Genomic DNA, 14,855 nt, shown 5'->3' on the forward strand with positions numbered 1-14,855 from the left:
GGGAGACTGGTTTGGAGACATGGGGAGACTGGGTTGGAGACATGGGGAGACTGGGTTGTAGACATGGGGGAGACTGGGTTGGAGACATGGGGAGACTGGGTTGGAGACATGGGGCGACTGGGTTGTGGACATGGGGAGACTGGGTTGGAGACATGGGGAGACTGGGTTGGAGACATGGTGGAGACTGGGTTGGAGACATGGGGAGATTAGGTTGGAAACATGGGGAGACTGGGGGAGACTGGGTTGTAGACATGGGGAGACTGGGTTGTAGACATGGGGGAGACTGGGTTGGAGACATGGGGGAGACTGGGTTGGAGACTTGGGGGAGACTGGGTTGGAGACATGGGGAGACTGGGTTCGAGACTTGGAGGAGACATTGGGAGACTGGGTTGGAGACATGGTGGAGACATGGGGAGACTGGGTTGGAGACATGGGGGAGACTGGGTTGGAGACATGGGGGAGAAATAGGGAGACTGGTTTGGAGACATGGGGAGACTGGGTTGGAGACATGGGGAGACTGGGTTGGAGATATGGTGGAGACATGGGGAGACTGGGTTGGAGAAATGGGGAGACTGGGTTGGAGACATGGGGAGACTGGGTTGGAGACATGCGGGAGACATGGGGAGACTGGGTTGGAGACATGGGGAGACTGGGTTGGAGACATGCGGGAGACATGGGGAGACTGGGTTGGAGACCGGGGGAGACTGGGTTGGAGACATGTAGAGACTGGGTTGGAGACATGGGGGAGACGTGGGGAGACTGGGTTGGAGACATGGGGAGACTGGGTTGGAGACATGGGGAGACATGGGGAGACTGGGTTGGAGACATGGGGAGACTGGGTTGGAGACATGGGGGAGACTGGGTTGGAGACAAGGGGGAGACTGGGTTGGAGACATGGGGGAGACTGGGTTGGAGACATGGGGGAGACATGGGAAGACTGGGTTGGAGACATGGGGAGACTGGGTTGTAGTCATGGGGAGACTGGGATGGAGACATGGGGGAGACTGGGTTGGAGACATGGGGAGACATGGGGAGACTGGGTTGGAGACATGGGGAGACTGGGTTGGAGACATGGTGGAGACTGGGGGAGACTGGGTTGGAAACATGGGGGAGACATGGGGAGACTGGGTTGGAGACTTGGAGAAATTGGGTTGGAGACATGGGGGAGACTGGGTTGGAGACATGGGGAGACTGGGTTGGAGACATGGTGGAGACTGGGGGAGACTGGGTTGGAAACATGGGGAGACTGGGGGGGAGACTGGGTTGTAGACATGGGGAAGACTGGGGGGAGACTGGGGGAGACTGGGTTGGAGACATGGGGAGACTGGGTTGGAGACATGGGGGAGACTGTGGAAGATTGGGGGGAGAATGGGTTGGAAACATGGGGAGACTGGGGGAGACTGGGTTGTAGACATGGGGGAGACTGGGGGAGACGGGGTTGGAGACATGGTGGAGACATGGGGAGACTGGGTTGGAGATGTGGGGGAGACTGGGTTGGAGACATGGGGGAGACTGGGCTGGAGACATGGGGGAGACATGGGGAGACTGGGTTGGAGACATGGGGAGACTGGGTTGGAAACATGGGGAAACTGGGTTGGAGACATGGTGGAGACATGGGGGAGACTGGGTTGGAGACATGGGGGAGACTGGGTGGAGACATGGTGGAGACATGGGGAGACTGGGTTGGAGACATGGGGAGACTGGGTTGGAGACATGGGGAGACTGGGTTGGAGACATGGGGAGACTGGGTTGGAGACATGGGGAGACTGGGTTGGAGACATGGGGAGACATGGGGAGACTGGGTTGGAGAGATGGTGGAGACATGGGGGAGACTGGGTTGGAGACATGGGGGAGACTGGGTGGAGACATGGTGGAGACATGGGGAGACTGGGTTGGAGACATGGGGAGACTGGGTTGGAGACATGGGGAGACATGGGGAGACATGGGGAGACTGGGTTGGAGACATGGGGAGACTGGGTTGGAGACATGGGGAGACTGGGTTGGAGACATGGGGAGACTGGGTGGGAGACATTGGGGAGACATGGGGAGACTGGGTTGGAGACATGGGGAGACTGGGTTGGAGACATGGGGGAGACTGGGTTGGAGACATGGGGGAGACATGGGGAGACTGGGTTGGAGACATGGGAAGACTGGGTTGTAGACATGGGGAGACTGGGTTGGAGACTTGGGGGAGACTGGGTTGGAGACATGGGGAGACATGGGGAGACTGGGTTGGAGACATGGGGGAGCCTGGATTGGAGACATGGGGGAGACTGGGTTGTAGACATGGGGGAGACATGGTGGTGAGGGTGGGCATTTATATAGGCATTTATATTTAGTGACATTCATATATATATTGATCAGTTACCGTCCTACAGGCTTAGAATGTCAGTGCAGACAGAAGATACACCATTAAGCCAAGTAAGTGATGCATTGTAAATAAATACTGTGCTGAGCTCAGCGTTTGGAAATGATACAAGCATGTTTTGAGAGAGAGAAATCGAGAGAGAGGGAGGGAGAGAGGGATGGAAGGAGAGAGAGGGAGAGAGATCCATCCAAACACTATTTCTCTAATGTAATAACAAGCACTAGTAAACATGTGCCCCTTGTACCTACATGTATACGCACACACAAACAGACACATCAACAGCATGGGCTGCCATGGTAAACTGGAGCCTCTACCTGGTCGAGGGTCAGGTCTGATTCTCATTAAGAGCACAGCTGTCTCTCTCACACATAGGTACGTTACACACATACATGCACACACAATACATGATCCAAAACAAACAATAGTCATATCTAATGGAATAGGTGAAATACTGTGTGGTGATGGACAATCTCTGCTTAGATTAGTCAAAGTAGCTGTCAATCACTCACATCGTGTGACCACACCCTCCAGTCTGATGATGTTTGGGTGGTCGAACTGTCCCATGATGCTGGCCTCAGAGAGGAAGTCCCGCCTCTGTTTGTCAGCGTATCCTGCCTTCAGACTCTTTATGGCCACGTAGATCTCCCTCTTCCCCTGGAGTCGAAGACAACCACTACACACCTCCCCAAACTCACCTACAACGCACACAGATACCCACAGTATAAGTAACTACACAGCTCCCAAAACTAATTTTCAATACACACATACACTGAGTGAACAAAACATTAAGGCCACCTGCTCTTTCCATGACATATACTGACTGACCAGGTGAATCCAGGTGAAAGATATGATCCCTTATTGATGTCACTTGTTAAATCCACTTCAATCAGTGTAGAGGAAGGGGAGGTGACAGTTTAAATAAGGATTTTTAAGCTTTGAGAAAATTGAGACAAGGATTGTGCATGTGTGCCATTCCGAGGATGAATAGGCAAGACAAAATATTTAAGTGCCTTTGAACGGGGTATGGTATTAGGTGCCAGGTTTACCCTGTTGTGTCAAGAACTGCAACGCTGCTGGGTTTTTCACAGTCAACAGTTTCCTGTGTGTATCAAGAATGGTCCACCACCCAAAGCACTTCCAGCCAACTTGACAACTGTGGGAAGCATTTGAGTCAACATGGGCCAGCATCCCTGTGGAATTCTTTTGACACCTTGCAGAGTCCATGCCCCGACAAATTGAGTCTGTTCTGAGGGCAAAAGGGGTGCAACTCAATATTAAGAAGGTGTTCTTAATGTTTGGTATACTCAGTGTATACAGCAATAGTAATCACACTCAACTCTGCAAACTCTCCCACATTACACATACACACTGAATGTAAAATGCCCATTTCAAAGTGTCTGCGTGATTGATTAATAATCAGACTGCTCTTGACTGCACCATTGGTGTCCCACAAGGATCTAGGTAAGGGCCACTCAGGGATCACTCACCCGCTCCGATGACTCTCTCTATGCTGATGCTGGAAGCATCAATCTCTTTGGCAAAGTCTCTGACCGCCTGGTTAGGATCCTCATAGGTGTGTGGATGGATATATATCTTACTGCCAGGAAGTTTGACTGGAGACAAAAAAGAGAGACAGCGACAGAGACAAAAACAAAGAGGGAGATAGATCTCAATAACCTTCCTGTAGAAAGCAGTACAACACACAAATGCGTTCAACTACAACGTAATTAAAGGTACAGAAATGGCTGCCGAATCCTTGAGAGTTCAATATCACACTACATTGCCTCTCAGAATTGTTTTTGTTTACTACTCACAACAACACTTGTATAGTTGCTTCTCAGAAAAAAATTGCACAAGTTATTTAGTTGTTTGAGTTGAAGTAAACTTGAGCATCTTATGACGGTGACAGTGATTCTCTGAGAATGTAAATTGCTTCTGTGTGGTCTAGCAAATGTTTTGAATGTTAGAGCTGAGGCAGAGTATATTTATCCTGATTTTCCCACATACAGAGAAAAGGGTATCTTCCTGTTTGATGGATTGCAAACGTCTGAATCACTTTCTGTTTATGTAAATGTAACAATAACATGTGACACATCGAAAGCGTGTACTCTGTGTGTGTGTGTGTGTGTGTGTGTGTGTGTGTGTGTGTGTGTGTGTGTGTGTGTGTGTGTGTGTGTGTGTGTGTGTGTGTGTGTGTGTGTGTGTGTGTGTGTGTGTGTGTGTGTGTGTGTGTGTGTGTGTGTGTGTGTGTGTGTGTGTGTGTGTGTATATGTGATGCTTGGCAAAGTAAACATGCAGTGCATTCAGCAAACACAAACAGCTTCTTCATAAAAATATCATAAACAACCCATTATGGAAGGTTTCACACGACTCTGAAGAAATGCTTCTTTGGCTGCCTCTGAAAGAGATATCCTTCCTCTGCTGTATATTTGAGAGTGTGTGTGTGTGTGTGTGTGTGTGTGTGTGTGTGTGTGTGTGTGTGTGTGTGTGTGTGTGTGTGTGTGTGTGTGTGTGTGTGTGTACTGTGTACCTCTTCCATGTTGAAACTGCAGCTTCTCTTCGTCAGGGTCCTGCTTGGCTTTAATGTACCCACAGTGTCTGAGGAACAAAACACACCAACCGGTTAATGACATCAATGTTTGTGTGTGTGTGTGTGTGTGCTTGTGCGGGTGTGAGAGTTGTGTGTCTAGTGTGTGTACTTTGTGTTGTGTGTGTTGTCTTGTGTGAGAGTTGTGTGTCTTGTTTGTGTATCTTGTGTGTGTTGTGTGCGAGAGTTGTGTGTCTTGTGTTGTGTGTGTGTGTTGTGTTGTGTGTTTTGTGTGTTGTGTGAGTGTGTTGTGTGAGTGCGTATGCACACCAACTTTTAATTTCAGTGTAAGAAACATGGAACACATTGAACAGCTGAGGGCATTTGAAAGTCTAGGAATATTCTCCTATTTTTCTCCCCCTTCTCCTCCCCTCTATCCCCCTCTCTCTCTGGTCTCTATGCAGGAGCCCGGGGCTGTGAGAGTAGTAGTCCTTCTCTCTCCCCCCCCCTTCTCTCTTTCTCTGATTCTCTCTCTGAGCCTTTTCCTGGTGTGTGAAATAGCCTAAGTTTGTTCTTAAGTGTCTGTGTGTGTGTATGTGTGTGTGTGTTGGCACCCTCCAGGCTATAGTCATCCCCTTTAATTAGAGGTCCATGCACACACACACACACACACACACACACACACACACACACACACACACACACACACACACACACACACACACACACACACACACACACACACACACACACACACACACACACACACACTGCAGAGCCGATCAATCCAGCAATCAATAACAACCATCAATCGATTGATCAGCCCAGCTGTGAGGAAGTATTAGAATTGCTCTGTTTAAAAAGCGCCACTCTTTGTGAGAGGTTGGGTCGGGGTTGGGGGCAGAGGGGTTAATATTAGCTTTTCTCCGCTCTGTAAAACTTCAGTAGGAAAACAGCTCATTTAAAAAGCCAATTCACACAAAACACCATTACATTTAATGCTCACTTAAATACAGCATGAAGGTTTTAGCCCAATACATAAAAGCGTAAAATCAATTTTCACATCGTCAGGTACTAAAACAACACATAAATGGTTTCTTTCTTGGCTCCTCTTCTCCCTTCTTCTTTGCTCTCCTCTATGATCTTTTCCTTTCATTTCCTCTGCTCTTTTCCTTCAAACCATCGTTTCCTCTTCTCTCTTCACTTGCTTTCTCTTCATTCCCCCTATCCACCCCTCCCCCTCTCTCCAATCATCTCTTCTCATTATCAAGACTTATGAAGGGACGTTTTTCTAGAAAAGAAAGCCCCTCCATATTTTACATCCTAAGCAGGGCCCAGTACATCTGAAAGACATTCTGATTATAATTGGTTTGGAATCAGTTCCAAGAGCTGTGATAGGGATAGGACAAGCACCTGCTATAGATGGGGAGAGGGATAGGACAAGCACCTGCTATAGATGGGGAGAGGGATAGAACAAGCACCTGCTATAGATGGGGAGAGGGATAGGACAAGCACCTGCTATAGATGGAGGGAGCGATAGGACAAGCACCTGCTATAGATGGGGAGAGGGATAGAACAAGCACCTGCTATAGATGGGGAAAGGGATAGGACAAGCACCTGCTATAGATGGAGGGAGGGATAGGACAAGCACCTGCTATAGATGGGGAGAGGGATAGGACAAGCACCTGCTATAGATGGAGGGAGGGATAGAACAAGCACCTGCTATAGATGGAGGGAGGGATAGGACAAGCGCATGCTATAGACTGAGGGAGGGATAGGACAAGCCCCTGCTATAGATGGGGAGAGGGATAGGACAAGCACCTGCAATAGAAGGGGAGAGGAATAGGACAAGCACCTGCTATAGATGGGGAGAGGGATAGGACAAGCACCTGCTATAGATGGGGAGAGGGATAGAACAAGCACCTGCTATAGATGGGGAAAGGGATAGGACAAGCACCTGCTAGAGATGGAGGGAGAGATGGGACAAGCACCTGCTATAGATGGGGAGAGGGATAGGACAATAGATGGGGAGAGGGATAGGACAAGCACCTGCTATAGATGGAGGGAGGGATAGGACAAGCACCGGATATAGGTGGAGGGAGGGATAGGACAAGCACCTGCTATAGATGGAGGGAGGGATAGGACAAGCACCTGCTATAGATGGAGGGAGAGATGGGACAAGCACCTGCTATAGATGGGGAGAGGGATAGGACAATAGATGGGGAGAGGGTTAGGACAAGCACCTGCTATAGATGGAGGGAGGGATAGGACAAGCACCGGATATAGGTGGAGGGAGGGATAGGACAAGCACCTGCTATAGATGGAGGGAGGGATAGGACAAGCACCTGCTATAGATGGGGAGAGGGATAGAACAAGCACCTGCTATAGATGGGGAGAGGGATAGGACAAGCACCTGCTATAGATGGACGGAGGGATAGGACAAGCACCGGATATAGATGGAGGGAGGGATAGGACAAGCGCATGCTATAGACTGAGGGAGGGATAGGACAAGCCCCTGCTATAGATGGGGAGAGGGATAGGACAATCACCTGCTATAGATGGGGAGAGGGATAGGACAAGCACCTGTTATAGATGGAGGGAGGGATAGGACAAGAACCTGCTATAGATGTAGGGAGGGATATGACAAGCACCTGCTATAGATGGAGGGAGAGATAGGACAATCACATGCTATAGATGGAGTAAGGGATTGGACAAGCACCTGCTATAGATGGAGAGAGGGATAGGACAAGCACCTGCTATAGATGGGGAGAGGGATAGGACAAGCACCTGCTATAGATGGGGAGAGGGATAGGACAAGCACCAGATATAGGTGGAGGGAGGGATAGGACAAGCACCTGCTATAGATGGGGAGAGGGATAGGACAAGCACCTGCTATAGATGGGCAGAGGGATAGGACAAGCACCGGATATAGGTGGAGGGAGGGATAGGACAATAACCTGCTATAGATGGAGGGATAGGACAATCACATGCTATAGATGGGGAGAGGGATAGGACAAGCACCGGATATAGGTGGAGGGAGGGATAGGACAAGCACCTGCTATAGATGGGGAGAGGGATAGGACAAGCACCTGCTATAGATGGGGAGAGGGATAGGACAAGCACCGAATATAGGTGGAGGGAGGGATAGGACAAGCACCTGCTATAGATGGGGAGAGGGATAGGACAATCACCTGCTATAGATGGAGGGAGAGATAGGACAATCACATGCTATAGATGGGGAGAGGGATAGGACAAGCACCTGCTATAGATGGAGAGAGGGATAGGACAAGAACCTGCTATAGATGGAGGGAGAGATAGGACAATCACATGCTATAGATGGGGAGAGGGATAGGACAATCACCTGTTATAGATGGAGAGAGGGATAGGACAATCACCTGCTATAGATGGGGAGAGGGATAGGACAAGCACCTGCTATAGATGGAGAGAGGGATAGGACAAGAACCTGCTATAGATGGGGGGAGGGATAGGACAAGCACCTGCTATAGATGGAGGGAGAGATAGTACAATCACATGCTATAGATGGAGTAAGGGATTGGACAAGCACCTGCTATATATGGGGAGAGGGATAGGACAAGCACCTGCTATAGATGGGGAGAGGGATAGGACAAGCACCTGTTATAGATGGGGAGAGGGATAGGACGAGCACCTGTTATAGATGGAGAGAGGGATAGGACAATCACCTGCTATAGATGGGGAGAGGGATAGGACAAGCACCTGCTATAGATGGAGAGAGGGATAGGACAAGAACCTGCTATAGATGGGGAGAGGGATAGGACAATCACCTGCTATAGATGGGGAGAGGGATAGGACAATCACATGCTATAGATGGGGAAAGGGATAGGACAATCACCTGCTATAGATGGGGAGAGGGATAGGACAAGCACCTGCTATAGATGGAGAGAGGGATAGGACAAGAACCTGCTATAGATGGAGGGAGAGATAGGACAAGCACCTGCTATAGATGGGGAGAGGGATAGGACAAGCACCTGCTATAGATGGGCTCAGAGAGCATGGCGCTTGTAACGCCAGGACAATCACCTGCTATAGATGACTGGGCTTTGGATAAAAGAGGGATTATTATATTAGATGGAGAAGAGGGATAGGACAAGCACCTGCTATAGATGGGGAGAGGGATAGGACAAGCACCTGCTATAGATGGAGAGAAGGATAGGACAATCAACTGCTATAGATGGGGAGAGGGATAGGACAATCACCTGCTATAGGAGGGAGGGATGGGAACCTGAGATGGGGAGGGATATGACAAGCACCTGCTATAGATGGGGAGAGGGATAGGGTAATCACCTGAGCTATAGATGTAGGGAGGCCATATGACAAGCACCTGCTATAGATGGAGGGAGAGATAGGACAATCACATGCTATAGATGGAGTAAGGGATTGGACAAGCACCTGCTATAGATGGAGAGGGGATAGGACAAGCACCTGCTATAGATGGAGGGAGAGATAGGACAATCACATGCTATAGATGGGGAGAGGGATAGGACAAGCACCTGCTATAGGATTATTAGAGGATAGGAAAATCACCTGCTATAGATGGGGAGAATTGCTATAGATGGAGGAGAGGGATAGGAGGGAAGATAGGACAATCCTGCTATAGATGGGGAGAGGGATAGGACAAGCACCTGCTATAGATGGGGAGAGGGATAGGACAAGAGGGATAGGACAAGCACTGCTATAGATGGAGAGAGGGATAGGACAATAGATGGGGAGAGGGATAGGAAAATCACCTGCTATAGATGGGGAGACCTGCTATAGATGGAGGGAGAGATAGGACAATCACATGCTATAGATGGAGTATTGGATGGTGGAGGGATAGGACAAGCACCTGCTATAGATGGAGGAGGGATAGACAAGCACCTGCTATAGATGGGGAGAGGGATACCTGCTATAGATGGGGAGAGGATAGGACAATCACATGCTATAGATGAAAGGGATAGGACAATCACCTGCTATAGATGGAGAGAGGGATAGGACAAGAACCTGCTATAGATGGAGGGAGAGATAGGACAAGCACCTGCTATAGATGGGGAGAGGGATAGGACAAGCACCTGCTATAGTGGTCCTTCTGTGGCTCAGTTGGTAGAGCATGGCGCTTGTAACGCCAGGGTAGTGGGTTCAATTCCCGGGACCACCCATACGTAGAATGTATGCACACATGACTGTAAGTCGCTTTGGATAAAAGCGTCAGCTAAATGGCATATATTATTATTATTATATTAGATGGAGAGAGGGATAGGACAAGCACCTGCTATAGATGGGGAGAGGGATAGGACAAGCACCTGCTATAGATGGAGAGAAGGATAGGACAAGCAACTGCTATAGATGGGGAGAGGGATAGGACAATCACCTGCTATATATGGAGGGAGGGATAGGACAAGAACCTGCTATAGATGTAGGGAGGGATATGACAAGCACCTGCTATAGATGGGGAGAGGGATAGGACAATCACCTGCTATATATGGAGGGAGGGATAGGACAAGAACCTGCTATAGATGTAGGGAGGGATATGACAAGCACCTGCTATAGATGGAGGGAGAGATAGGACAATCACATGCTATAGATGGAGTAAGGGATTGGACAAGCACCTGCTATAGATGGAGAGAGGGATAGGACAAGCACCTGCTATAGATGGAGAGAGGGATAGGACAAGCACCTGCTATAGATGGGGAGAGGGATAGGAAAATCACCTGCTATAGATGGGGAGAGGGATAGGACAAGCACCTGCTATAGATGGAGGGAGGGATAGGACAAGAACCTGCTATAGATGTAGGGAGGGATATGACAAGCACCTGCTATAGATGGAGGGAGAGATAGGACAATCACATGCTATAGATGGAGTAAGGGATTGGACAAGCACCTGCTATAGGTGGGGAGAGGGATAGGACAAGCACCTGCTATAGATGGGGAGAGGGATAGGACAAGCACCTGTTATAGATGGAGGGAGGGATAGGACAAGCACCTGCTATAGATGGGGAGAGGGATAGGACAAGCACCTGTTATAGATGGAGGGAGGGATAGGACAAGCACCTGCTATAGATGGGGAGAGGGATAGGACAAGCACCTGCTATAGATGGGGAGAGGGATAGGGCAAGCACCTGCTATAGATGGGGAGAGAAAGAACCTGTCTACCAGCGAAACAGGAGAAAGGGATAAGGCTACTAGGGAATTTGATTTGATTTGATTTATTAGGATCCCCATTAGCCGAAGCCAATGGCAACAGCTATTCTTACTGGGGTTCGACACACAACGAAAAATACATTACAGACCAAAGACTTTACATTTTACATTTAAAAACATTAACATGTACTGTGTGTGTGCATCAAACAGTTACACATACATGTCAGTACATACACACAACCAGTAGGTCACATGTCAGTACATACACACAACCAGTAGGTCACATGTCAGTACATACACACAACCAGTAGGTCACGTGTCAGTACATACACACAACCAGTAGGCCACATGTCAGTACATACACAACCAGTAGGCCACAAGTCAGTACATACACACAACCAGGAGGTCACATGTCAGTACATACACACAACCAGTAGGTCACATGTCAGTACATACACACAACAAGTAGGTCACATGTCAGTACATACACAACCAGTAGGTCACATGTCAGTACATGCACACAACCAGTAGGTCACATGTCAGTACATACACACAACCAGTAGGTCACATGTCAGTACATACACACAACCAGTAGGTCACATGTCAGTACATACACACAACCAGTAGGTCACATCTCAGTACATACACACAACCAGTAGGCCACATGTCAGTACATGCACACAACCAGTAGGTCACATGTCAGAACATACACAACCAGTAGGTCACATGTCAGTACATACACACAACCAGTAGTTCACATGTCAGTACATACACACAACCAGTAGGTCACATGTCAGAACATGCACACAACAAGTAGGTCACATGTCAGTACATACACACAACCAGTAGGTCACATGTCAGTACATACACACAACAAGTAGGTCACATATCAGTACATACACACAACAAGTAGGTCACATGTCAGTACATACACACAACCAGTAGGTCACATGTCAGTACATACACACAACAAGTAGGTCACATGTCAGTACATACACACAACCAGTAGGTCACATGTCAGAACATGCACACAACAAGTAGGTCACATGTCAGTACATACACACAACAAGTAGGTCACATATCAGTACATACACACAACAAGTAGGTCACATGTCAGTACATACACACAACCAGTAGGTCACATGTCAGTACATACACACAACAAGTAAGTCACATGGGGAGAGGCGTTATGCTGTGAGGTGTTGCTTTATTTGTATTTTTAAACCAGGCTTGCTGTTCACTTGCTCTATATAAGATGGAAGGGAGTTCCATGAACTCATGGCTCTGTATAATACTGTATGTACGCTTTCTTGAATTGATTCTGGACCTGGGAAAAGGAGTGAAAGGGAGAGTAAAATGAGTGAGAGGGAAAAAGAGGAGAGGAATTAGAGGTGATGAGGAGGAATGAGGTCTTGTTAGCCTCAGTTAATATGACAGTAGTTCAGTGCCTAATCCCTGTGTTTTTACACAGTTGAACAGGTGGAATAACTCAGCCTAAAATGGGCCCTTTAGGGGATACTGTCTATGTCTGGGACTGGGGTGAGAGAGGGAGAGGCAGGGAGAAAAACACACAATCCTAAGCAACCTGCATGCACATTGTTTGAAGTACATAGACCAACATAGCTTCTTTAGTAGGTCAAAGCTGTGTGCTGAAAATCCTTGGTAGAACATGGGTGGAGTAGGCATGGTGGTGCTCATGTGAATTTCCTTCGTTATGTTTTTTACATTGGAAAGGGGATTTTCTATTAAAGGTGCATTATACAACATTTCCACAGGCAAAGCTAGAGAAATGTTTTTGCAACCAAAGGTCTTTCATTGGCAGTGCTATTGTAAACTTTAATTCACTCTCTGCCAAAAGGTCTGAGCCTTAATGGCACATGTGGTGTGCTTGCATAACTGTAAGGGTTGCTGGTTAAACCCTGGACTGTTGGCTGTTGTCCTCTAATAGCTCAAATACATTTTGGACTTACTATTAAAGTATGCATAGAACTTACAATGGATAGCTCAATTGATTGCAATAGTCTTACGTTGTAAAATATGACTAAAATCCCATTGAAAGAAAACGGTTTTAAAACATTGACTTTTGAGCTATGCATCCTATACATTTATACAATCCGGGCTAAGGGGGGCATTAGCTCCCTCCCCCACCCCTAGAGCTGCGCCACCGGAATGGCCGTGCACTGCAGAGTTGGTGACAAATATCCAACAGAAAGACTAGTCCAGCATCCAGATCGTAGCTGTAGATACAATCAAGATGGTTAAATGGAAAAGTTGTTGGTTTGGCACTGTTGATCAGCAAACATTTTGATTAAAATGTCAAGAAGACAGGTAAGTAATGTATTATGTATGTTAGAATTTTTTTTCTCCTGATGCCAGCAAGCATGTATTTGCACCAGGCAGGCAGTGGACTACCACTGAACTGTTTATATGTAATATTTGCTAGCAATTTGTTTTCTCAGCTACAGTTTGAGTTGTGTCCTGTCTGACCCTGAAATGTGGCTAGCTCTTACCGTAGCTTGGACTATGGAGTAACTAGCTAGTTTTGCAAAATCCCATTGCATACATTGTTAGATAACAGCGTGACAATTTGCCCAAAGTTTGGTGTTAGTTTTGCACTAACCTAAAATCGCAAGCATAAAAGAAACACTTGAGCAGAGTTCCCACATCTGGTTTTCAGCTGAAGAGGAAGCTAGGTTGAAAATAGCTGTATCCCTGAAAACCAGAACAGCCGGTTGTTGGCAACTTGGTTAAGGCTAGTTTTGAATTTGATGCAGCAAGCTAGCTATGCTTTGTTGAAAAATGTAGGACTGGCATTCGGATGTGAGCTAACATTAGCTAGCTTCTGGGTCGAGGTCAGCTGCTGTTGTCTGGCTCTAGCTAGCTAGCTAATGGCTGAAGTAATTTGTGTAAAAACATTCTATAACCAAATATAGCTAGCTACCTTTCTTTTGCATTTTCGTTAGCTCGCTAACTGTCAGCTAACTGGTATTAGCTAGCTACAGAAGCTAGTTGCTGGACTTTGGACAAGCAAGCTAACGTTAGTTAACATTAGCTAGATAGCTAACTAGCTAATCAAAATACAGTATCTGTTTGCATTTAATGATTAACCTCAGATTGAATACCACAATATAGCTAATTTCTACAGTAGCCTAGGTTTGTTCTCATCCACTTCTTATGACTGGCAGCCTGGTGCAGCTGTAATGCTGCTGAGCAACCAAGTTGCTTGACCCGGTGTTAGAACTCTGAGCTTTGGCTGAAAAATATATTAGCATTGTCAGAAATGCTACAAAAAGGTAGCACATTGTTGGTTCCCCTACAAACTGCAATAAACTTAGATTTGATTCCGATTGTATGTGTGTGTGTGTGTGTGTGTGTGTGAGAGACACTGTTGCCCTTACAAACGTATTCAGCTGGAAAGGTGGCAAGTCTAATGGTCATTTTATGGATGTCGAGCAAGGTCCAGGCAAGAAATTAGATGTTTTCCTAATGCTAACGATCACAGTATACAGTTTAGCAGATGTAATAGCGGGTGCAGCAAAATGCTTGTGTTACTAGCTCCTAACAGTGCAGTAAAATGTCAATACACAAATAATTTAAAAAATGAAATGAAGAAATCAGGAATACACAAACACTCCAGTGCAACTGCCGCAAGGGACAAAGCACCCACTGATGAAACACTTCCCCATTCACTTCAGGTGTGCGCATGTGTGCGCGCGTGTGTGTGTGTCTGTGTAAATGGGGGTCTCTAAGAGGGGTGCACATTTCCATGTTAATTGTGTGCCTCATTTTGCCTCTACAGATCTA

At 47.3% G+C, this 14,855-nt stretch overlaps 1 protein-coding gene across 4 annotated transcripts in view; it reads right to left on the reverse strand.

The window, feature by feature from the left end:
* Positions 1-14,855, reverse strand: part of LOC118372431 (ephrin type-A receptor 3-like) — a 230,768-nt gene that overhangs the window by 52,064 nt on the left and 163,849 nt on the right. For 2 of the 4 annotated variants that reach the window (XM_052476502.1, XM_052476501.1), the window contains exons 11-13: positions 4,899-4,966; positions 3,856-3,981; positions 2,878-3,063 (exon numbers count right to left, since the gene is read on the reverse strand). In XM_052476502.1, coding sequence (XP_052332462.1) covers positions 2,878-3,063; positions 3,856-3,981; positions 4,899-4,966 — 380 coding nt within the window. Of the gene's footprint in view, positions 1-2,877; positions 3,064-3,855; positions 3,982-4,898; positions 4,967-11,946; positions 12,379-14,855 lie in introns of those variants that run through there. The other 2 variants (XR_008077269.1, XM_052476503.1) reach the window with 2 other exon arrangements.

Source organism: Oncorhynchus keta, chromosome 23, assembly GCF_023373465.1.
Source record: "Oncorhynchus keta strain PuntledgeMale-10-30-2019 chromosome 23, Oket_V2, whole genome shotgun sequence".
In the NCBI taxonomy this organism is placed as follows: Eukaryota; Metazoa; Chordata; class Actinopteri; order Salmoniformes; family Salmonidae; genus Oncorhynchus; species Oncorhynchus keta.